The following is a 23,202-nucleotide window of genomic DNA, read 5'->3' on the forward strand; positions in this document are numbered from 1 at the left end:
CTATGAGGAATAGGAAGATAGGGGAACAATAGCCAAAGTACATGAAGGTTTCTCTTTGAGGTGATGAAAAGTTTCTAAAATTGACTGTGGCAATGGTGCACATATCTGTGAATGTACTCATAACCACTGAATTATATACTTTAAATGGGTAAATTATTGTTATGTGCATTGTATCTTAATAAAGCTGTTTTTAAAAAATTGATGAGTTAAGCCAGAGGCTAGACAATTTTTTTTTTCTGTATAGGCAGTAACTATTTTAGACTTCAGAGACCATACAGTCTGTTACAACTACTCAACTCTGTTCTTGAGCAAAAACAGCCATAGGCAATATGAAAATGAGTACGGGTCACTCTGAACCAATAAAAGTTTATATTTATGGACACTGAAATTTGAATTGATGTAAATTTCACATGCCACAAAACCCTTCTTTGTTTTTCCCCCCAAATATTTAAAAAGGTAAAAGCTATTCTAGCTTATAGACTGTATCAAAAAACAGGAAAGGGGTCATAGTGTGCTGATCCCTGGACTAGCACCTACTCCCTCTAGTACAGTTTCAGGTATTAAGGAACTCTCTTGCCCTTACAATCCCCATAGACAAGAGTCAATTTTGATTCTTCTCTCAGTTTCTTCTCCATACTACCATCGCTGTGCATGGCTTTCCAAGATTTTTGGACATGCAAATCCAGCCAAGCACTTAATAGCAGGAAAACCTCCTGGACTCCATTTCCAAAATAGAACACTTGGCAAGAGAGTTGAGGCCTCACTATGTGTCCCTTTTAAATCCCACTTACGTTTAGGCAGTGAGGGGATGGGGGAAAGGCTTGGGAACAGGGAATATAAAAGAATAAGATGGGGGTTCCTGGCTGGCTCAGTCAGCAGAGCATGCAACTCAACTTGGGGTCAAGAGTTCAAGCCCCAGATTGGGCATACTTAAAAAAAAAAAAAAAAGAGTAAGACAAACTCATGTTCCTCTTTAACAACCTTCTGGCTCCTAATCAACTGTAAGAGGGAGAATTTAGGCTTATGTGTCAAAGAACAATACCAAAAAAAACTGTCCTTAAGAACAAAATCTATTAGAGTATCACAGTACTACAAGAGAAGGCAGAGGGAATAGTGAAGACATTAGGGGTTCCAGAAGCCTTTGTTAAGAGGCATTTATTCATGGGGTGCCTGGGTGGCTCAGTCAGTTAAGCAACCAATTCTGGTTTTCAGCTCAAGTCATGATCTCATGGTTCGTGAGTTCAAGCCCCACATCAGGACCTGTGCTGACAGTGCAGAGCCTACTTGGGATTCTTTCTCTCTCTCCCCCTCCCCTGCTTGCACTCTCACTCTCAAAATAAACTTAAAAAAAAAAAAAAGGGGCATTTATTCATTCATTTGCCCAACCAGACATTTACTGAGCATGATTATGTGACAAGCCTTGTGCTGGGTTCCAAGGACACAGAGATTAATTAGACATATGGAAAGCACCAAGGTAAGCCAGATATAGAGGAGAGTCAGTCCTTGAAGGCGAGAACCACTGTTGTATGTGAAGGAAGGGGCTATGGCTCAATCCCAAACACAGAGCCCAGAAACCCTCTCTCCAGTCCCCCCAAGCCCCCACCACCTTAGACCCCAAAGACTTTTCTACTCTGAACTAATCAGGGAGCTTGTTCACCACCCAGAGACATCACAAGGCTTATGAGGTGACGTAGGAAAAAGATCTCACAGATACAGACTATAATCCCATCTCTATTCACAATGTCACCGTAAGCCTGTAAAATGCAGATAACCTCAAAGTGACAATGTGGAGAAAATGAGATCATATAAGGCATAGTCACCCACAGCGCCTATACATAGAAGGTGTTTCATAATTGTCTGACTATTTTGAACCCGGATCCCTTGGCAGGAGGGCTCATAACAGCACCCTGCCTCTGAGTCCCAGAGACCTCTAATCTTAGCTCTTCCTCTTCCCCGAGACGCCAGGTGGTGAGATGAAAGAAGACAGAGTCAGTGCCACACTGCCTCGTGCACACCTACCTGATCTACACCTGGGAGAGCCTGGTGTTGCAGTACCAATTCCTTATCACAACACCTACTAGGACACGTATGTTCTTCTGCCTCACTAGTTATGTGAGCGCTTTGCAGGTAGAAAATTTGTTTTTGCATCTCCAGCATCCAGTAGAGAGCAGACACAAAATACATTTGGTGAAGGAAGAGAGAACAAGAAAGAAGTGGGGAGTAGGGGAGAACATGAGAACAAATAAGGGGTGGAGGGTCATGAATCCTCAGGTGGGTCAGACATCGCACTGAAAACCCGTTGTTTCACTGCCAAAAAGGACACTGGACATGGTGGACATGCAGAGACATGCACAGAGAGACTTACACAAATAAACACAAACAAACACAGACACCAGTTAGGTCTGAAGGCCTTGCAAGCCAGCCGCCAACTCCTCCTTGGACAGGAAGATTCGGAAGCTTGATACCTGCAGCAGGGCTGTCCTCTCTCTGCTGGCTTGACCGTTTCTGGCTGCTAGATGACCCAACCCTGCACTCTGCCTACCACCTTGTAGAGTCAAGATCCAGCCCAGATTAACAGCACCTTTGGGTTTCCTATTATACTTCTGCCCCTGTTTTTGCCTCCAGGTCCCGCATACTGTACTGTTGTCTAACCATTTGTTCCTAACCTTCTCTTTCCTCCCTCCGCCTCTTTTCCTCTTTTTTTTTTAACTGTTTGTGCTTTTTGAGATGCTGGGGAGGGGCAGAGAAAGAATCCCAAACAGGTTCCAATCTGTCAGCGCACAGCCCAATGAGGGGCTCAATCTCAGGAAGTGTGAGATCATGACCTGAGTTGAAATCAAGAGTCAGACCCTTAACCAACTGAGGCCAGCCAGTCGCCCCTTCCCTCCCTCCACTTCTTGTCATTCACACAGATGCGTCTAACTATAAAAAGACACAAACAAATACAAAAAGGCATAAAATGATGTATACATACAAACACAAAGGCACATAAAGAGACCTATACATATATAGACACACGCACAGAGAAGTCTTACAGGATTGCAATCCAGAACAGACAAAACCGACTCACCAACAAAGAGTGGGGAAGGAAAACAACAGTCTGCATAGTGAGAAAGAATTCCCTGGTCAAAGCAAACCACCGTCTGGGTTTTCCTGGAAACATGAGCGGTACCATCTGGGGGAGCTGCTGCTTCACCCTGTATCTGGCGAAGGCACTGGGACAGATTGCAGACTAGGCCTACTCCCTCTGATGTGTAGCTCAGCCTGTCTAGCAACTGGTGCCTTTCTCTGAGTGCAGGCTGACAATGTATCTTCTGCTGCACCAGCACATTACATGACCTCACCCTTATTTCTCTTGCAATCCCCACAGTCCCCTGTGCACACCACCATTACAGTTCTAAAAACGTGCTATTGTTGTTGCCAGTTTACATGTCTGCCTCTCTCACTAGCCTGAGGGCTTATCAACAGCAAAGAGTATCTTATTCATCTCTACTTTACAGATGAGGAAAGCGAGGTTCCAAATTACTTGCCTTACGGCTCTACCTTGCAAAGTTTAGATGTGAATTCAGGTCAGACACCAAAGCTTATGCGTAGACTTTTAAGAACTCAGTGTCCACATACTTTATTCTAAAAAACTCACAAGAGTTTGGGCTGAAGACATGAGCAAGGCCACAGAATTTGAACTCAGTGGGGGTTGGTAGGTGAATGCTATGCCTCCCTATATTTAAGTATTTACAAGGAAAAATGGGGGAACAGATCATTCCCTTAGCCTAAGGACCAGGTTTCACCTGAAGAATGATGTCATTCACAGTATCACTCATCTCTGTTCTGTCCAAAAGGCCTGAGCAGACTTCAAACTGTGCTTTGACTACATTAAGGCCAGGAGGTCAGAATGTTCTGCAGGGAAGGAGATAAGATGACGATTGCACCAGAAGACTAGCAAGAAACTAGAAGGCAAGAACACAGAGAGATGCCTCCAAACTGTCACAATCCTTCAGGTCAGAGAAGAATTACCGCAGCAACAGAAATGTATACATAGAAACCTATGCAGAGGTTATCTGAAAAATTGTTTGTGATTATTTCTTTCCTGACCTTCTTGCTGCATATGGTAAACATTAAACTAATAACAGCAACAACAAAAAGCAAAAGCTCCAGGCTGTTGGAAGCTGTTCGAAGAGGAAGCAAGGAAATCTATGTTCAGGATTGGGTCCAGGGACCAAGAGGAGAGTTCTGCTTCCCATGGGCCAGCATGACAGCAGCAGTGGGAGTCAGAGGGAGGCCTGGAGCACAAGACGAATCCAAGGAAAAATAACACTGGGGCTACTTAGCCAAGTGCCTCTGACATCTCCCTTCCTGGAGCTCCATATAGCAAGTGCCAAGAATCTGATTCAGGCTCCTGGTATGTGGGTGAGAGGGAATTACCACCTGGGCTCTCTCCATAGCTTTCTTGCCATCTTAGCTTTCCCATAAGTGACAGCTACAAAAAAGAAAAAGGGAGGACAGGAAGGAGAGGAGGCGTGACGGGGAGGGAGAAGGGAGGGAAAGAGGGAGGGTGGGAGAAAAAAAGAGGAAGGATTCTCTCAAAGAGAATGTCCCAGGGCTCTTCAGTCTGGTATCCTTAAAAGCCATCTATATACACCTATCCAGAAAGAAGCAAACTAGCTATCAGTTAGCTCACCACGGATCTCTTCTTCCAGAAACCATGGTACTTCAGACTTAGAAGCACCTCTGCATATCTGTCAAAGTTAGGAGTGGGGGAAATGGAGATAGTAATCAACATGGTTTTCAAAGTGTTTTCTATAGAGCCCTAGGGGTTCCTACGGGCTGGGCTATATAACAAAGCAAGTGGGAGGTGACTGCAACACCAACCAGTGTTGTAGTGACACTTTTATTTCTTTAACATCTTTATTTAGACAAAATTTACATACCAATGTAGTGTGCAACTCAAGAGTTTTTAGCATATTCAGAGGTGTGCAACCTCACCACTGAGTTTAGAACATTTTCAGCAGCCAGATGCAGATCTGAGTTGCAACAACTCCCAAAATGGATAACTATGTGCTAATTTCAGTCTCAGTTTCCTTATTGGTTATATGGGAAAATTAATATCTGCCCTACAGGTTTCTTGTAAAGACTCCATCAGAGAGTGTATGTAAAGCAGCCAGCTGGGGCTGTGTGGGCGGGAGCAGTAAGTAGCAGGAGGAGAAGGCACAGTGGTGCTACCACTGTGAACGAAACCAGAGGCTGGGCACTTTCTACACATGATTTCATTTCATCTTGGCTATAATCCTCCAAGGCAGAGACTATTGCCCTCATGTGACCATGAGAAAATGAAAACTCACAGAGATTTAAGAAACTTTCCAAGGTCACGCAACTCACAGTTGGTGAAAGTACACCTAAAACCCTCATCTTTCTTGCTCTAAAGCCCATGCATACTTTTGCTCAGTCACACAGCCTTTCAGCATTCTTTTTTTTTTTCCTTGTCTTCATCTCTGCCCTCTTTGTATGTGTTTTTCTCTAAGTCTTCCCCATTATTTTAACCACAGTGATTGTACCTCCACACGGACTCTATGTGATTCACAGCATAGGGTAAAAGGATAAGGAAGGGGTCACAGAGGTCAGACACACATATCATACACTAAATAAGCAATGTCATATCTGGATCCTAGACCCTAGCCCTCCTAGAAACAGCCTACCACTGACTCAGCCACCATCCTGGCCAGGAACTTACAAATCCAACCCACCCTGCCAACCTACCGCTGACTGGCCAACCCTGCACTCTAGCTCTGCCCTAAGGAAATAATTTAAGGAGCATTCAGTGATAAGACAGGATCATTGGTTTCACATTCAAATTTCAAAAAAACTTAACTCATCACCTTTGTGTGTAAGGCCCTATACCAAGCATAGTGTGAGACACAGTGATGAATAAGACCTGGTCCCTGCCCTTGAAGGCACTCACAATCTAGGCAGAGAAACAACTAATTACAATACAGAGCAGAGCGGTACGCCAGATGAGAGATTCATGCCAATTACTTACCACAGAAGGAAACAATAAGATTTCTAGGAGAAAACATTTAATCTAGGCCAGTAGTTCTCAACCAGGGGCACTTGGGTCCCCCAGGGCAGTTGGCAATAAAGATATTTCGGCTGCCACAAGTTCTGGGGTGAGGGGTGATGGTGGAGGTTTGCTACGATCTAGTGTATAAAGGTTAGGGATGCTGCGACACATCCCACAGTGTACAAGACAGCTCTAAAACCAAGAATCATCTAGCCCAAAATGCCACTAATGCTGAGGTTGAGACACCCTGATCTAGGCCTTGGGGGACGAATGGAATTTTTACAGGCAATAGGAGAGGCAGAGAGATGCTGAGATGAAAATTTATCTAAAGCAAAGGCACAGTGAGAGGATAGAATATGTTTGAAATGGTAAGAGCATAAAGTAAGGGAATGTAGTGTAATGTAAACTAGTCAGGAGACCTAAGGGCAGATTGTGGGAGCACCGATGGGCAGGTTTAGAGTTTAGATAGTGTAGATTAACTTAGTAAGTAAAAGCAGGCCACTCTTATAGTTTAATCATCTCTAAAAGTCGGTTAATAACACCTAGCTCATAGAGCGGTTGAGCATTAAATGACACTGTATAAGCCATCAGCTGGAACGTGGCTTGATACCTGGTAAGGATGGTCCTGTTCCATTGCACTCCCTTTACAAGGGAGAAGTAATGATCGGAGTTGCGCTTCAGCAATTCCAGTAATAGTGCAAAAAAGGCAAACTTATAGGTAAGATAATACAATCAAAATCATTAGGGCACAAAGCAAGACATTCTAATTACCTGCTAAATTGAGTTGATATAGAATGTGTGCTATGGGAATTGGTACTGGGATGAGAGAGATCGGTGGGGGTGGGAAAGTCAGGGAAAGTTCACGCATGAAAAGTGAGTCTGGAGCATTCCAGAGGACACCTAAGACAGATATGGACAGGGCCAAGGGTTGAAGGGAGGGATGTAAAAAGTTAACTCCAGCTTGGGGGAACTAGCTGAGCAGAGAAAGGGGCCTGCAATAAGCATGAACAGCTATGAGGCAATGAGGACCGGGGCCAGACCAGAGTGATAGGAGGTAGGTCCAGAGAGTCTTAAGAAAGACCAGATTTGAAGGGCTGGAGTGCTAGGCACAGGTAGTCAGATGGAATAAGAAAAAAAAATCATGCAGGACACATGAAACCAAAACATAACTTAGGAAGACCACTGGCAGCATGAACAACATGGGCTGGTAAAGGGAAACTAGAGGCAAGAGAACACTTGGAGGTGTCTATAGCTATCTAGAAGTAAGGAAGTGAGGCCCAAAGCCAGAGGAGGGAAAGCAATTATTATTAATCATGCTGATAACTTCTGGGCATAACTCAGTTAATCACTCTTATCCAAATTAGCCCAGGCTGGCTGCAGCACTGCTTATATGCAAGAAGCACAGAGGGCTTCTCTTTCCCTCCCTACATACCACCTCCCATCAAGTCCAATTCCTGCTGGCCTCTAGAGTTTGCAAGTGGAGGTGCTCCTCTCAAAGTTGAGTTCCCCCAACTTCTCCAAAGAGGACATGCAGATGGCCAACAGACACATGAAACGATGCTCAGCATCCCTCCTCATCAGGGAAATATAAATCAAAACCACACTGAGATACCACCTCACGCCAGCCAGAGTGGCTAAAATGAGCCAATCAGAGGACTCTAGATGCTGGTGAGGATGTGGAGAAACGGGCACCCTCCTACACTGTTGATGGGAATGTAAACTGGTACAGCCCTTCTGGAAAACAGTGTGGAGGTTCCTCAAAACATTAACAATAGAACTCTCCTATGACCCAGCAATAGCGCTGCTAGGAATTTACCAAAGGGACACAGGAGTGCTGATGCCTAGGAGCACATGTACCCCAATGTTCATAGCAGCACTCTCAACAATAGCCAAGACATGGAAAGAGCCTAAGTGTCCATCAACGGACGAATGGATCAAGAAGATGTGGTTTATCTATACCATGGAATACTACATGGCAATGAGAAACAATGAAATCTGTGTAGCAACATGGATGGACCTTGAGGGTGTTATGCTGAGTGAAATAAGTCAGGCAGAGAAGGACAAATACCATATGTTTGCATGTATAGGAGGTTTAGGAGGAACTTAATAGAGGACCGCGGGGGAGAAGAAGGGGGGAAATAGTGGGGGAGGGGGAGAGAGGCAAACCATGAGAGACTCTTGAATGCTGAGAACAAACTGAGGACTGACAGGTGTGGGGGGGACGGGGGAGATGGGCATGGAGGAGGGCACTTGTGGGGATGAGCACTGGGTGTTACATGGAAACCAACTTGACAGTAAACTATTTGTAAAAAAAAGGTGATTCAAAACATTAAAAAAAGTTGAGTTCCCCCAGTCCTGATTCCACTTGGTGCGAAATTCCATCTTTCCCTTACATCCTTCCCAGCTCACAGAGCCTCCCACGACCCAGCATGCCTCTTGGTGGTGCAGTGAAAAAGGTGGAAAGCAAGTCAACTTCTACCCTGCTAAAGTCAGATCTGGTGACAGTACTATAATATGGCTTTGTTGTTCAAAACTCCTCTGGCCTTCCACATGGGTTGGGGGGAATGAGGCCTTTTTTTAAAGCACACAGGCAGATAGGCAGGAGGCCAAGGTTAATGTGGCTAGAGGAGTTGCAGCCCCTAGAAATGTGTGGCCCTGCTCAGTCATGCCCCACCACCTGCCACCTTTGTAGCAGCTACTTGGGGGCATACAGAACTGCTTCCTGCCGTGCCCTGGTCCTAGTCAAGTCAGCCGAGCTACTGGGGGTGGCTCCCAGAGCTGAATGCTGCAGTGCCAGTGCCGTGGGATGAAAAAGCTGATCTGGAAGTCTTGCTATATAGGCCAGGCCTCACTATCTGTACCATCACTCTGAGGGAGGAAGAACCATGAATTTAGCACCTACCCCGTGCCACCCCTTTGAGTATACAAAATTCTTACAACCCTGTAAAGAATCACCCTCCTCAAACAGCTGAATAAACTGAGACTTAGAGAGGTGAAGTTACCTGCCTTTCTGTCACATAGTAAGTGGCAGAGCCAAGTTTTGAATACAGGCCTGTCTGCATGAAAACGTATGTGCTTTCTGATGAAAACAATAACAATAACAATAATAATAGCAAAAACTAACCATTACTGAGCCTCTTTTGTATGTCAGGCATGGTACTGAGTGCTCTGTATGCATTATTTCATTTAATCTTAGCAACAACTTCATGAGATGCCTACCATTATCACTCCACTTCTAATGAAGAAACCGAGGCTGATGGAGATTAAGTGACTTCTTCAAATCTCCATGGCGGCTAAAGACAGAGCCAGGTTTAAGCCTAGGTCTGTGTGACTCCAAAGCACCACCTCTGAACCCTGTACTATGCTGCTATACCACACAGCACAGACACTAACAAAAGCATAAGTTGATTTTGCAGCTTCCTGGGCTCATACTGCTACCTACCCATCCCCCCACCCCCCAAAATGTGTGATCACACCCTTCCTCAAGCCTCCCTTCTCAGCCAGACACCATGTTGCTACAGAGATTATCAGTCAGTCATTCCACACATTGATTAAATTAAGCACATAGTCTGTATGGGGCTCTCCTGGGCACTGGGAAAACAAAGCAAAATAACCAAATAAGGTCAGTCCCTGCCCTGAAAAGTCTCACGATCTGGTGAGAGAAACACATTGGTTAAACAAACATTAAAACACAACTGTCAGATACAGGTGACTTTCTGGGAAATACATACAAAAGAAACAAAAAGGGGGAAATAACCAGTATTCACTGAGCTTGAAGCATGTGTCTGATACTATGCTGGAACTTTTTTTATAACTAACATATGATGAAATTAACCTTTGGGGGCGGGGGGGACAGGGGCATATAGTTATATGAGTTTTGATACATATTTAGATTCTTGTACTGCCCCACAACCCAAACACAGGAAAATTTTATTACCCCCCTCCCCCAAAATTCTGTCATTCTATCCCTTGGTAATGAAACCCTTCCCATATTCCTAACCCCTAGTAACCACTGGCCTAGCTTCCATCCCTACTTTCTCAGAATGTCATATAGATGGAATCATACAGCACATTAACTTTTTGAGTCTGCTTTCTTTCACTCAATATAAGTTAGCCTTCGAGATCCATCTATGTTGTGTACATCAATAGTTCATTCCTTTTTATTGCTGAGCAGTTTTCCATAGTTTGTTTATCCATCCACACACTGAAGAACGGTTGATTTGTGTCCAGTTTTTGGTGCTTATGAATAAAACTGCTATGAACATTTGTGTACAAGTTTTAGTGTGAATATAAATTTTCATTTATTTATAGGGATAAATATCTAGAACTAGAACTGCTGGAGCATATAGTGAATCGTGTTTAACTTTCTAAGAAACTCTAAAAGCAAAAGTTCTAGTGGCTCTACCTCCTTGCCTGGCACTTGGTGGTGTCCATTTTTAATATTAGCCATTCTGATGGATGAATGGTCCTATCGTGCTGTGGTTTTAATTTGCACTTCCCTACGGGCTAGTGATCTTGGGCATCTTTCCATGTGTTTATTTGTCGTCCATATATCTTCTCTTATAAAGTGTCTGTTCAAATCTTTTACAATTTTTTTTATTTAATTGCTACGTTTCTGTTGAATTTTAGGGAGTTATTTGTGCTGGAAACTTTAGTGGCACTTTTCTCCCTGAATTCTGACAATAGCTCTGCAAGGGTAGAAATCATTAACTGCCATTCTACCTGAGAAAATTAAAGGGGAAGTCACTGAACTACTATAACCACAATTCTTCCTAATTTCAGAATTTTTCTTCTCATTTAATTGTCTGTGACATACAGACCACTAGAATGCAATCTCTGTGGAATCCATAGCCCTACAACAGGTATTCAACAAAAATTTGTGTAGTGGCTGGATAAATGTCCTTGATTTTCCATGTAGGCTCTGGAGAAGAAAATTAACACTGTTCTCAAAGTGTCAGGTCCAGTTGAAGGGACAGAGGTTTTAGACAGCCTCTATCCATCCACCTCAGATTGTCAGGACAACCTGACAGACCACTCCACTGTAGCAAATCCTTTGCCTGGGGGCAGTGTCCCCACCAGAGGTCTCAGTAGAACACAGGTCATGCATTTCCACACTGTGGGGCTGGGAAAACTCCCTCCCAGCTTTGCCAAGGGCACCATCACCAACAGTGCCATCTTGCTCATCTGAAGAACCCACAATCCACAGCCTCTGCTAACAAGGACAGAAGAATGCGAAGATAGTACTGGCCCCATGTGCCAGTGATTACATATTTTCTATAAAATGCCTGCAGAGTCTCAGTTTACCCTACATCTAATTTCATAGCTCACAGAGGAGTAAACAGAAATTAGAAATGAGGATGAATCAAAGAAGAGACAGGGAAATTGTAAGAAGTCACAACAATGCATATAGGAATCTAGGCCCTGGGGTAGTTGTGGAAGAGGCCTGACAACATGTTCCGAGCGATCCAAAGAAAGTTAACACTCTGTTCACAATAATCTATAAAAAGGAAGACTTATTTCAAAAATGGCTAAAATTTTAAAAGATCCAGAACTGAGGTTATAGTTCAGTTACCTGGAAAACTTACTGATATGAAGCTGAACAAATGATATTCCTTCAGACTTCTGCTAAGATCCTTGGGGAATCAGCAGTATTTTCGAATGACCATAAAAAGCTCAGGTCCATCATGGCCAGCACCACTAGGGTCTCATCTCTGCTCAGCACCCATGAGGCAATATTCTAAGCTCTGAGCGGTCCACTCAACATGCCAGTTAGAACCTGAGCTCCAAGGCTGTCTCATATATGTTTAGAATGACTTAAGCACACATACTTTGCTACTATTACTTTCTCTTTCAAAGACAGTAGCTTGTGACTGATGGCGAAAACCCAGACTGGCAGGCCCCTTTCATCACCAGAGGCCTAAGCCTGCCGGGAGAGAAGTTGAAGCCAAGGCAAGGCAGAAGCTACACTGAAAAAGAACAGCTCACCACTGGCACAGGGAAGAGCAGGGTGACAGCTTTTGTGTTATTTTAGAACAGTTTGTGCTGATGAGCTTTTTGTTGTGGTAACATTCCTCTAAAAAGAACATTTTTTTCCTCCCCTCATTGACAAAGCAACTCAGCAGAAAGTGAAAAAAGGAGGAGCGGGTGACAAGGATATCCAGGAATTTGTGGATCTTGGATCACATCACCTTCTTAACTGGTATAACACCCATCCCCCAGTCCTGTGGCCAGGACCCCAGAGAGAGATCAAGAAACCTCTAGTCCTCATTTGCATCCAGGATCATGGTTCTATTCCCAGCATGAACAAATAAAATCTGGGTCCTTTGAGGGTGAGTGCCACTTCAAGATGTGACCAAAACTTTCATCATGGCTGTTGTTCTTGCTCAAGAACCTGCAATTGCCAAGTTCCACAAGTACACATCTCTCAGTCTCGTCACCTGGGCCACACTTTCCTTTCCAGATTTTTGTCCTGCAGTCTTCCACCATAGTCACTCCATCCAACCAAACCCACCCACCACATTCTAGTCAGAGCTCCCCCACATCTGTATTCACACTGGCTCCCTACTTACTGCTCAGGTGACCCCACTCGGTCCACTCCACCCAAATGTCTGCCTCTGTTCCAGGAAGTCTATTTTTCTCCTCTTACAAATTCCTTAGACATTACTCAGTTCAACTTAATGCAAGCATCCCCTCTGCTAACCAATGAATGGAGTGCTGTATTCTACTCGCCCGTCTTCTGTTCACAGGGAGTTGACTATGTCAAGGAAGCTTCTCCTGTGATAAGATGGCACTGTTAGGCGATTTTTTATTCTAGAAGAATATGCCTATATTTTACTTTTCCTATATTGGTCCTGGACTTGCCTTTAGTTTAAAAGAAACAATATAGCAGTACTTAACAGCATGAGCTTTGAAATCAGAACTGCACTCATGTCCAGTGTGTCCTTGAACAGAACGCCTCACCTTCCCAAGGCTCCAGTCCTTGACAATAATACCAGCTTCAAAAGGCTGTTACAAAAGGTAAAAGAGTAACTACACAAAGAGCTTAACACCATGCCTGGCATAGAATAAGAATTCAGTAAAGGATTCAATGCAATTCCAATCAAAATTGCACCAGCATACTTCTCAAAACTAGAACAAACTATCCCAAAATTTGTATGGAACCACAAAAGACCCCGAATAGCCAAAGGAATACTGAAAAATAAAACCAAAACGGGAGGGATCACCATCCCAGACTTTAACCTCTACTACAAAGCTGTCATCATCAAGACAGTATGCTATTGGCACAAAAACAGACACATAGACCAATGGAACAGANAGGAGGAACTTGACGGAGGAACAAGGGGGAGAAGAAGGGGGGGAAATGGTGGGGGAAAGGGAGAGAGGCAAACCATGAGAGACTCTTGAATGCTGAGAAACAAACCGACGACTGATGGATGTCGGGGGAAGGGGGGAGATGGGCATGGAGGAGGGTACTTGTGGGGATGAGCACTGGGTGTTATATGGAAACTAATTTGACAATAAACTATTTGTAAAAAAAAAAATTAAAACTTTAAAATGAAAAAAATTAAAAAAAAATAAAAACACATTTGAAGAATAAAAAAAAAAAAAAAGAATTCAATGAAGGAGAGCCAGTGCTGCAGTTTTCATTGCCATCATTGTCATTATCTAAATCTGATTCCTCCACTCCTAACGTATGTGAAGATAGAAATTATATTACCTGGATCTATTCTTTTCCAGGCTCAAGTTTCTTCACTAGACTGTAAATGGTAGGCAGACAGATATGTGTGTCCTATTTACTGCCACATCCCCATGTCTATAACAGTGCCTGGCACATACATGATAAGTACCTATAAATACTAAGTTCTAGTGTCCATGCCCTTCAGCATTCAGGTCACCCTTGTCTGTATAGGCGCGCACTGTTCCAAACACTTCTGACAATGTGAGATCCAAGACTGAACTCAAAACTAGGCTTATCTCTCCCTCATGACATACACCATATCACTATTAAAGATTTGGCATAACTTGGCTGCTTCACCAAACTGCTGGCCCACGTTGAGCTTGAAATCAACGGAAACCTTTCGATCTTTTCACACATGATGACTTTCCACTCTGGGCTCTGTGGAGTTGGAACCGTAGTAGTGCCAAAAGGTGAAACAATAACAGAGCTTTTTCCATCTAGAGTTTCCTCTCGCTCCTACCATCTGGACCACTCAACCAGTTCCCAGCAACTGTAGCCTGGAATTCAGAACGATCTTTCTAGGAACATGTGTTTCTTCCTCCGAGTATAAACTCCCAAAGGGCAAGATAATGCCTGTTTTGACGTCTCTCCTACATGCCAACACGGGGCTGAGCACATAGTAAGTACAGACTGATGCCCTCCAGCTGCAGCAGGATTACAATATGGGTTCAGGGGAACTGTGGAGACTGACCTTGGGACTCCCTCTTCCTCTCAAACAGCACAGCTCAGTCAGTGTTGTGCATCTAGTGGGTAGGCAGATGGGAGCCAGTCCAGGCACAGCCATAGACAGCAGGCCTGCACTTGGACAGGCTGGCTCCCATAGGGCTGTTCTCCTGAGAATCACCTCCCTTCACAGGAGGGAGCTCCTAGAGCACAAGGCAATATCAAGAACATCTCTCCATGGGGAAGAGTGTAGAGGCAGCTTTCAGGGACTGTCCACACAGGAAGAGAAGACTGCCACGGCAGGGGGAGAGAGCTCACCTCATCGCTTTCTTCCACGTCCACATCACCATTGGCATCGTCGTCCATCAGCTTGTGGATGCTGCGGACTGCATCAAAGCTGAGCTTCTCATCCTCACTGTGGCATAGGGGCTTGTCAATCCGGCAAAACTCTGAACAGGAAAAGCAACAGATAACATTACTGTGGGCACTGCCGGCCTCTGCTACCCACCTGTCTCAGTGTCCTTAGCCTCTAGCACCTCGATCCTCACGTAGCCACTTAAATAGCTATGTATACTATTATATATATACATATATATATATAATAGTATATAATAGTATACATATAATAGTATAAACTATTATACTATTTACAAATAGCGAGAAAAGTGTTTCATCCAGCCTACAACTTACTCGCCCAGGATGTGCTGAGCTCCCCCATTCAAGGACAATGTTCTATTATCCTGATAGCACCCTGGCAGGAAAGTCAAGCATAAGGCTGGGAATACTTGGGGATCTAGACAAAGAACACAAATAGGTAACTCACAAAAAAAATATAAATGAGAGAAAATATAAATAGCCAGTGAACACAGGAAAACAAGTTTAGTCTTACCAGTAAGCAAAGAAATACATATTCAAGTGAAGTATCATCATTTTTAATCAGTCGATAAATAAATGCATGTGGATACAATCTTTCTAGAAACAGGAAGATAGCCCGTTCACTGCAATGCCAAAATAATATGTAGTTTTCCTTTTCGTTCACTTTGTCGCTGCTGGTAATAATAACATAATGCCAGCAACAGACTAACTGGAGAAACCCTTCACATGCTATGCCTGCCTATAGACAGTTACAGTCAGCAAACAGCTCTCAGACATCTAAGGTCCTGAGCACACCGGGTGCAACAGCATGGGAGGTCTACACTGCAGCTTCCTCCACCCACCAACGCAGTCATTCATGTAACATGAAAACCAGCATGAGAGCCGGGGCCACCTACTCCTCTCTTAGAACCCTGGAACACCATGCACACACACACAGCAGACAGAGCCTGGCATCTAGTCTTAGCGCTATCATGTGGGGTCACGTCCCTTCTCCCGGCCTAAAGTTCACTATCTGAAAAAGATATTTTTGGTAAAGTTTATAGTATGTCTTCCAATTCTTGGATTCTAAAATTCCTCTTTCCTGTTGACTCTGATCTTTTTTTTTTTTTAATGTTTTTATTTATTTCTAGGAGAGAGAGAGAGAGAGAGCATGAGCAGGGGAGGGTCAGAGAGAGAGGAAGTCACAGACTCTGAAACAGGCTCCAGGCTCCGAGCTGACAGTCAGCACAGGGCCCAACGCGGAGCTCGAACCCACCAACCGCGAGATCATGACCCAAGCGAAAGTCGACTAAGACGCTCAACCGACTAAGCCACCCAGGCGCCCCCTGTTGACTCTGATCTTGATACTTTCTCTCCAGAAAAAAAACTTCTCAGATTACTCCCAAGGAAGAAGCTGTCATGGGAGAGAAAACAAGGACAGGGTAAAGAAGCTGTGGCTGTGAGCCCTCTACAAGGCATTGATCAAAGACCTGAAACACTCCAATCCATTTAATCATTCGGGTGACTGCTGGTCAGAGACAGAGAATGGACAGGACAAGTCAACTCTCTGTTACTCACTAGTTGCTCACACCCTTTTCAAAATGAAGGAGGGATATAAATATTAAATGTGTAAAGTGTCCCAGATGTGACTCAATCAAAACATGTTGGATACTGGAGCTCACAGATGTTAACTGATGTGTCCCAAATCAAAGACAGCTGAAGAGTCACAGTGAGAGCCCAGGTCTACTGACTCTCAGGTTGGTACTTCACCTTACTATCTTTATACCAAGGTAACCAAACAGCTCTAGAGTGGTTTAATCTTCCGGAAGTCACAGATGGTAAGCACACTGAAGAAATGGCTTTATAGAAGACAGAAAGTAAGGGGCCCCTAGGTGGCTCCGTCGGTTAAGCGTCTGACTTTGGCTCAAGTCATGATCTTGAGGTTCAGGGAATTCGAGCCCCACATCTGCCTCTCTGCTGTCAGCACAGAGCCCACGTCAGATCCTATGTCACCCTCTCTCTCTGCCCCTTCCCCACTCATTTGTATGCATGATTGCTCTCTCTCTCAAAAATAAACATTTAAAAAAAGACAAGATGAATACTATACATGCAAAAGAAATATCTCCACATAACTGTATATTCTACATTTGTCCTGCTGAGTTGGGAGTATGGAGTGGAGGGTGGGGTAAAGCGGTGGTCATAGAATGCAACCAAAGATTAAGGCACTGTTTCTCAATTTCCTCACCAACAAGACCTCTTGGCATGATTATTTCATTTATGGACTCCTATCCATGAGCTACCTATTGAAAAAAATTGCAATAAGTAATGACTGGTTCATAGATGAAGCACACAACACTGGGATTAGCACAACCAACATAATGCTTTCCTTCCCTTAGTCCTGTTTTTGTGTTAATCAGAGGCATATATAATTGCCTATCAAAATGAGAAAAAAATTGCATATCAGATTAGCACATGATGTGCCCATTTAAATATTTATTGAGTACTCTTAATAGGTCAGGCTCTGTCATCAGCATGGGGCATAAAAAGAGATGAGTCAGATCTCACCCCTGCTCTCAAGGAGCTTAGTTATAAAAGTAGAAAAGAGGGGTGGCTCAGTCGGGTTAAACATCTGACTCTTGATTTCAGCTCAGGCTATAATCTCATAGTTCATAAGATTGAGTGAGTCCTGCATCGAGCCCTGGTAGCATGGAGCCTCCTTGGGATTCCCTCTCTCTCTCTCTCTCTCTGTCTCTCTCTCTCTCTTTCTCTCTCTCTGTCTCTCTCTCTCTTAGCGCTTCCCCTTCTTGCTCAAGCATTTGCACACACACATGCACTCTCCCTCTGCCTCTCTCTCTCTCAAAGTAAACTTAAATATATATATCTATATATATATATTATTAAAAGTAGGGGAGAGAGGCAATTAAAACACTATGTGTTAAGTATCATGACAGAAAGAACCAGGATTACCCTAGGGGTCAGCAAACTTTTTCTGTAAAAGGCCAGACAATACATAATTCAGTATTAATGAGCCATATAGTCTCTGTTACAACTACTTAACTCTGTCATAGAGCACAAAAGCCACCAGAGACAAAACATTAGTAAATGAGCTTAGCTGTGTTCTAATAAAACTTTATTCACAAAAACAGGCAGTGGGCTGGATTTGACCCCAGGGTGATAGTTTGCTGACCTTTGTTCTAGAAAACCTTAGGTAGCACACCTGAACCACATTAGGTTGACAGATTTCCAACTTAAAGCAAAGAAATACAATCTTTTCATTAGCCTGTATCCACAAACAGGTTTATCATCAGTAAAGCTCAATTTCTAATAGGCTTTTTTTTTAAAGTTTACTTGTTTTTTGAGAGAGAGAGAGAGACAGAGTGTGAATGGGAGAGGCAGGGAGAGAGGGAGCCACAGAATCTGAAACAGTCTCTAGGTTCTGAGGGGTTATCACAAAGCCCAACGCAGGGCTCGAACTCACAAACCTGGAGATTCTGACCAGAGCCCAAGTCAGACACTTAACTGACTGAGCTACCCAGGTGCCCATAATAAGCTTTTTTAAATGCTAAGCTCTAGGGACTGGGGGCCTCCAGGCTGGGCACCAGTGGCCTAAGGTCAGCCATACCCTCTCCCAAAGGGCTATGGCAGGTCCGAGAAGTTTAGGCTTCAAATGCTAGGCTCTGGTTTGTAAACTGATCAGGCAGACAGGTGACCTTTGTTGCTGGCATCATCTGTCATAGAGAAGCATTTAAGGGATTGAGAATAAAGGAGTACAAAATCTTGATGTCCCATAAGGCCATCAAGTTTTTCCTATCCAGAAAAACCATGTTAGCTAAAAATCACAAATTACTCCTCCTACCGAGCATTTCCTAGACTCTCTCCTTCCTGAAACCTCTTCTGTCTTCTCTTCTACATTCCAATCTGGTAAGGTTTCCCAGAGCCATCTGGAAGTACCTTAGAAGATCCACCCATTTAGCAACACATTATTAATAAAAGAGCCCTGGACTTGGAGTCAGAACATACGACAAAATTCTAGCTCCATTAGTTACACCTATATGATGTTGGAGAGGATGTTCAACTTTTCTGAGACTCCAATACTTCATTTGCAAATTGAGGATGATTATCTCTGTTGACAGGGTTTTTGTGAAAATTAAGACCACATTTGTTCCAACGCCTAGCATAGCATAGGGCTTGCAAGAAGCTGTCAATCAATACATTTGTAGTTTCCTTCTTTCCTTCCAGAGCAACACGTGAACAGTTTGCTGCTAACCTCAGCCACTCTCCCTATCAGACTATGAAGAATCAAACAGAGTACGTACAATCCAACCAAATCGATCAGTCATATGTTCCAGATGAGTTAGCAAGTGATTCTGACAATAGCCTGTATTCCCCCAGCATTCATGTGTCTATCACCAACAACATTTATCATATTGTGTTGTAGTTCTGTTTTATTTGTCTTCCTTATCAAACTAGGGTGTCAGTAAGGACTTGGGACCACATCCCCAGCAGCAAGCAAAAGCCAGGTTCTTGATAGATGCTCAATGTTTTTTTAATGAATAACTAAATAACAACTAACAATTATGTGTAGGATTTCTCTAGGCAGAAAAGAGAACTACGAGTAAAAAGAATTGCACAGGAGCAGGTTTTTAAGTTTTTTGGCCCTTTATACATATAAAAATGGAAAATCCCAAAACTAGTATCTACCATATTAGAAATTGAAACACAAATCTAATAATAGCAATTAATTCATTTTAGACCAATAAATCTCCTAAGCATTAATTTAATAAGATTTCCTTTTAAGAATAATTGTTTTCTGGGAAAATTTTTTTAAGTTTATTTATTTTGTGGGGTGCCTGGGTGGCTCAGTCGGTTAAGTGTCCAAATTCAGCTCAAGTCATGATCTCACAGTTCGTGGGTTTGAGCCCCACGTTGAGCTCTGTGCTGACAGCTCAGAGCCTGGAGCCTGCTTCAGATTCTGTGCCTCCCTCTCTCTCTGCCCCTCCCCTGCTCATGCTCATGCTCGCTCTCTCTCTCTCTCTCTCTCAAAAATAAACATTAAAAAATTTATTAATGGGGCGCCTGGGTGGCCTAGTCGGTTAAGCGTCCGACTTTCGCTTAGGTCATGATCTCGCGGTTCGTGGGTTCGAGCCCCGCGTGGGGCTCTGTGCTGACTGCCAGCTCAGAGCCTGGAGCCTGTTTCAGTCTGTGACTCCCTCTCTCTCTGACCCTCCTCTGCTCACGCTGTCTCTCTCTCTCCCTCCCCTAGAAATTAAAAAAAAAATTTAATAATAATAAAGTTTATTTATTTTTGAGAGAGAGTGCATCTGTGCACACGCATGTGCAAGTGGGGAGGGTCAGAGAGAGTGGGAGAGAGAATCCCAAGCACTCTCAGCACTGTTAGCGCTGAGCCCAATGTAGGACTCGACCTCACGAAGAGTAAGATCATGACTTGACACAAAATCAAGAGTCAGATGCTTAACCAAATGAGCCATCCAGGCACCCCCAGAAAAAATGTTTTCTGAGAAGGGTAGAATTGTTTTTACATTTTTGCAAATCTCTTTAATGTCTGGCTTAATAGAAGACAGCTGTAGTCTTATTATATCTGTTTCCACATCCAATGTGTTGTCTTGATCACAGATCAAAGCAGATATGTAGTTGGAAACGACAGGAATATTTTAATAATCTTCCAGATATCTGTGAACATTCTTCTCTTACTGATATCACATCAAAATGGAAAAGTAGTAGGTTTATTAAAGATTAGTTGCAATGTGAAATTTGAAACTATACAGATGAACTTTGTGTACTCTATTACATTAAAATCTATCTTGCACTTTGAATGATCTTTTATCCAGGAGTGGTTTTGTAACATGATGCACACTGGTAGCATGGAAACTTCCAAATTTGACCCATTTCATCTCTACAATATCAAAATAATCACAGTTATTAATATCACCACTAATTACATCAAAAAAGCTTTAAATCTGGGGCAGCTGTCAAGCTCATAGTGGCAGATCCAAGTTTTCCAAAATTCTAAGTTTTAAATGAAAACTAGAATTTTATCACTGGCACTAAATATGACCAGTTGTTTTCCTTTAATAGCAGACTCATTTCATTCATTTTTAAGAAAACATGTGCCAAGTATGTGAGTCTGAGTAAGTACAGTTTCTCTGTCGGTTATTCTTTCACATAAAAATGGTGTTCCCTGAAAAAAGGAGGCAGCTCAACTCGCAGCTCAGTGGCACAAACACTCTTCCTTGAAATAAACATCGGGACACGCAGGTGGCTCACTGGGTTAAGCACCCGACTTTGGCTCAGGTCATGATCTCGTGTTTCATGGGTTTGAGCCCCATGTCAGGCTCTATGCTGACAGCTCAGAGCCTGGAACCTGCTTCCAATTCTGCTCTCTCTCTCTCTGCCCCTCCTCCACTCATGTTCTGTCTCTCTCTGTCAAAAATAAACATTAAAAAATTTTTATTAAAATTTAATTTTTAAAAGGAAATAAGTATCAGACTTATACATACAGCAGAAGTAGTTTGCAGATACTTCCTGTTTCATCACACAGAACACTAAAGAGAACATGTATTCATGGGACACAATTTAATAGAATTAAATCATTTTTACTTATTTATTTAAAAAAAATTTTTTTAAAACAGAGTGCATGTTGGTGAGGAATGCCACAACCACCAGGGCTGTTTTGTGCCTCTGCTCTGACTCCTGCTAAGGTGCCAGCAGTTTTACCTAATTGCTTTGTGCCATCACTGCAAATGTAGACACAGAAGAAAAAGACAACATCTTGGCATTATTACTAAGATGTCTTTGACCTTTTGGACCCCTGAAAAGATCTTGGTGACCCCAATGGTCTGCAGACCACACTTCGTTAACCGCTGGCAGCCAAAACCACAAGTCTTTCCCTCGTGTCCAAACATCCTCTCCTTTCTCCAGGCAGAGCTAATCATTTACTGCTCTATGCTCCAAAGCACTTTACACGTAACTCTGTTGTATTAATTCTCAGGCCCTGAGTAGTTTGCATGCCACATCCAGAAAAGGGCAAGGGCTAAGTTTGACTCGCCCTATCCCTCTGGGCCTAGGATGGCACCATCACTAACATCTACCCTGTCAAGTATAAACTTAGCAAATGCTGGCTGGCTGAATGAATGAATGAGTGCATGAATGGATTCATAACAAACTATATCTCCCCAAAGACAAGAGAATTCCTGAGTACAACCCACCAGTTCCCAACACCAATATTCACCATCTACCTGATGCCTCTTCTCCTCCGGCCACGTTCTCATCACCAGACAATAATTCATCCCCTTGAGAACACGTACATGTAGGTGTACAAAGTAAAGCTACCACAGTTGAGCCTGACAATGGATTGTCTGATGTGAGACACAAGCCCAAAGGGAAAGAAATGAGACAAACAGCAGTCAAAGAAGAAGGTACAGATGAGGAATAGAGAAGGGCACTGGTCAGACTGTTCCTTACCACCTGGCTGACACCTGAGGGGAATCTGAAAACTGCTAAATTTTGCCAGCAGGGCCATCATTTGTTGAGAATAATTTCTCCTACTTCACCTCCCAGCCCCCAAGCATGACCATCAAGCTCCCTAGCTGACTCTTGATGGGATCGGAATCCACCCTTACCCTTAGAAAAGGCTCAAAAGACTGTTAAGCCTGAGAGTACCAGCCCTGGGAAGACTGATTGGACCAAGGGCCATGAAATCCCAGAGATAAAATGGCACAGAACGCAGAATAAGGCTGAGGCTGGGGGTCTAGGGAAGGGGGGGGAGGAGAAAGTACCCTCTACACAAAAGTGTAAAGAATGAGAAAGGGAACTAGTTTGGGACCTGGAACTGGCAAGAAAGGTCCCATGCGGAATACAGCATACTGCAGGTCTAGCCACAGAGGAGAGAAGAGTCAAATCCCCACGCTGAGTGAAATCCAGCCTCCTGAGGGACGGTCCTGCCCCTGTTAGAACATCATGTCTTCAATATCCAAGAAGAGGCTGGCTCCTCTCAGCAGGGTCAGAATTCAGAGCTTTTCTTATGGACAAAGCAGGCACTGGTTTTAGCTACCCAAGCAGCACAGACACAAAAGACTTCCCATGTCTCCCCCCGGGGAGAACACATCAGAAGAGTAATAATAATATCCCATACAACACCAAGACTGAGCCCTAAGGTGACAGACTATGAACTCTGGGTGATTATGATATATCTATGTAGGCTCATCCTTGGTAAAAAAATGTAAAACTCTGGTTAAGTAACCCTGGTTAATGGGGTTGGCTATTTATATGTCGAGGCAGAGAATATGTGGGAAATCTCTGTACCTCCCTCTGAATTTTGTTGTAAACCTAAAACTGCTCTAAAAAAATAAAGTCAAAAAAAAAAAAAAAAAAA

General features: G+C 43.4%; 1 protein-coding gene across 1 annotated transcript in view; it reads right to left on the bottom strand.

The window, feature by feature from the left end:
- Positions 1-23,202, bottom strand: part of STIM1 (stromal interaction molecule 1) — a 172,332-nt gene that overhangs the window by 55,841 nt on the left and 93,289 nt on the right. Inside the window, exon 2 of the mRNA XM_077762266.1 lies at positions 14,775-14,905. Coding sequence (XP_077618392.1) covers positions 14,775-14,905 — 131 coding nt within the window. The remainder of the gene's footprint in view (positions 1-14,774; positions 14,906-23,202) is intronic.

This window comes from Crocuta crocuta, unplaced genomic scaffold, assembly GCF_008692635.1.
Source record: "Crocuta crocuta isolate KB4526 unplaced genomic scaffold, BGI_CrCroc_1.0 scaffold306, whole genome shotgun sequence".
Lineage (NCBI taxonomy): Eukaryota > Metazoa > Chordata > Mammalia > Carnivora > Hyaenidae > Crocuta > Crocuta crocuta.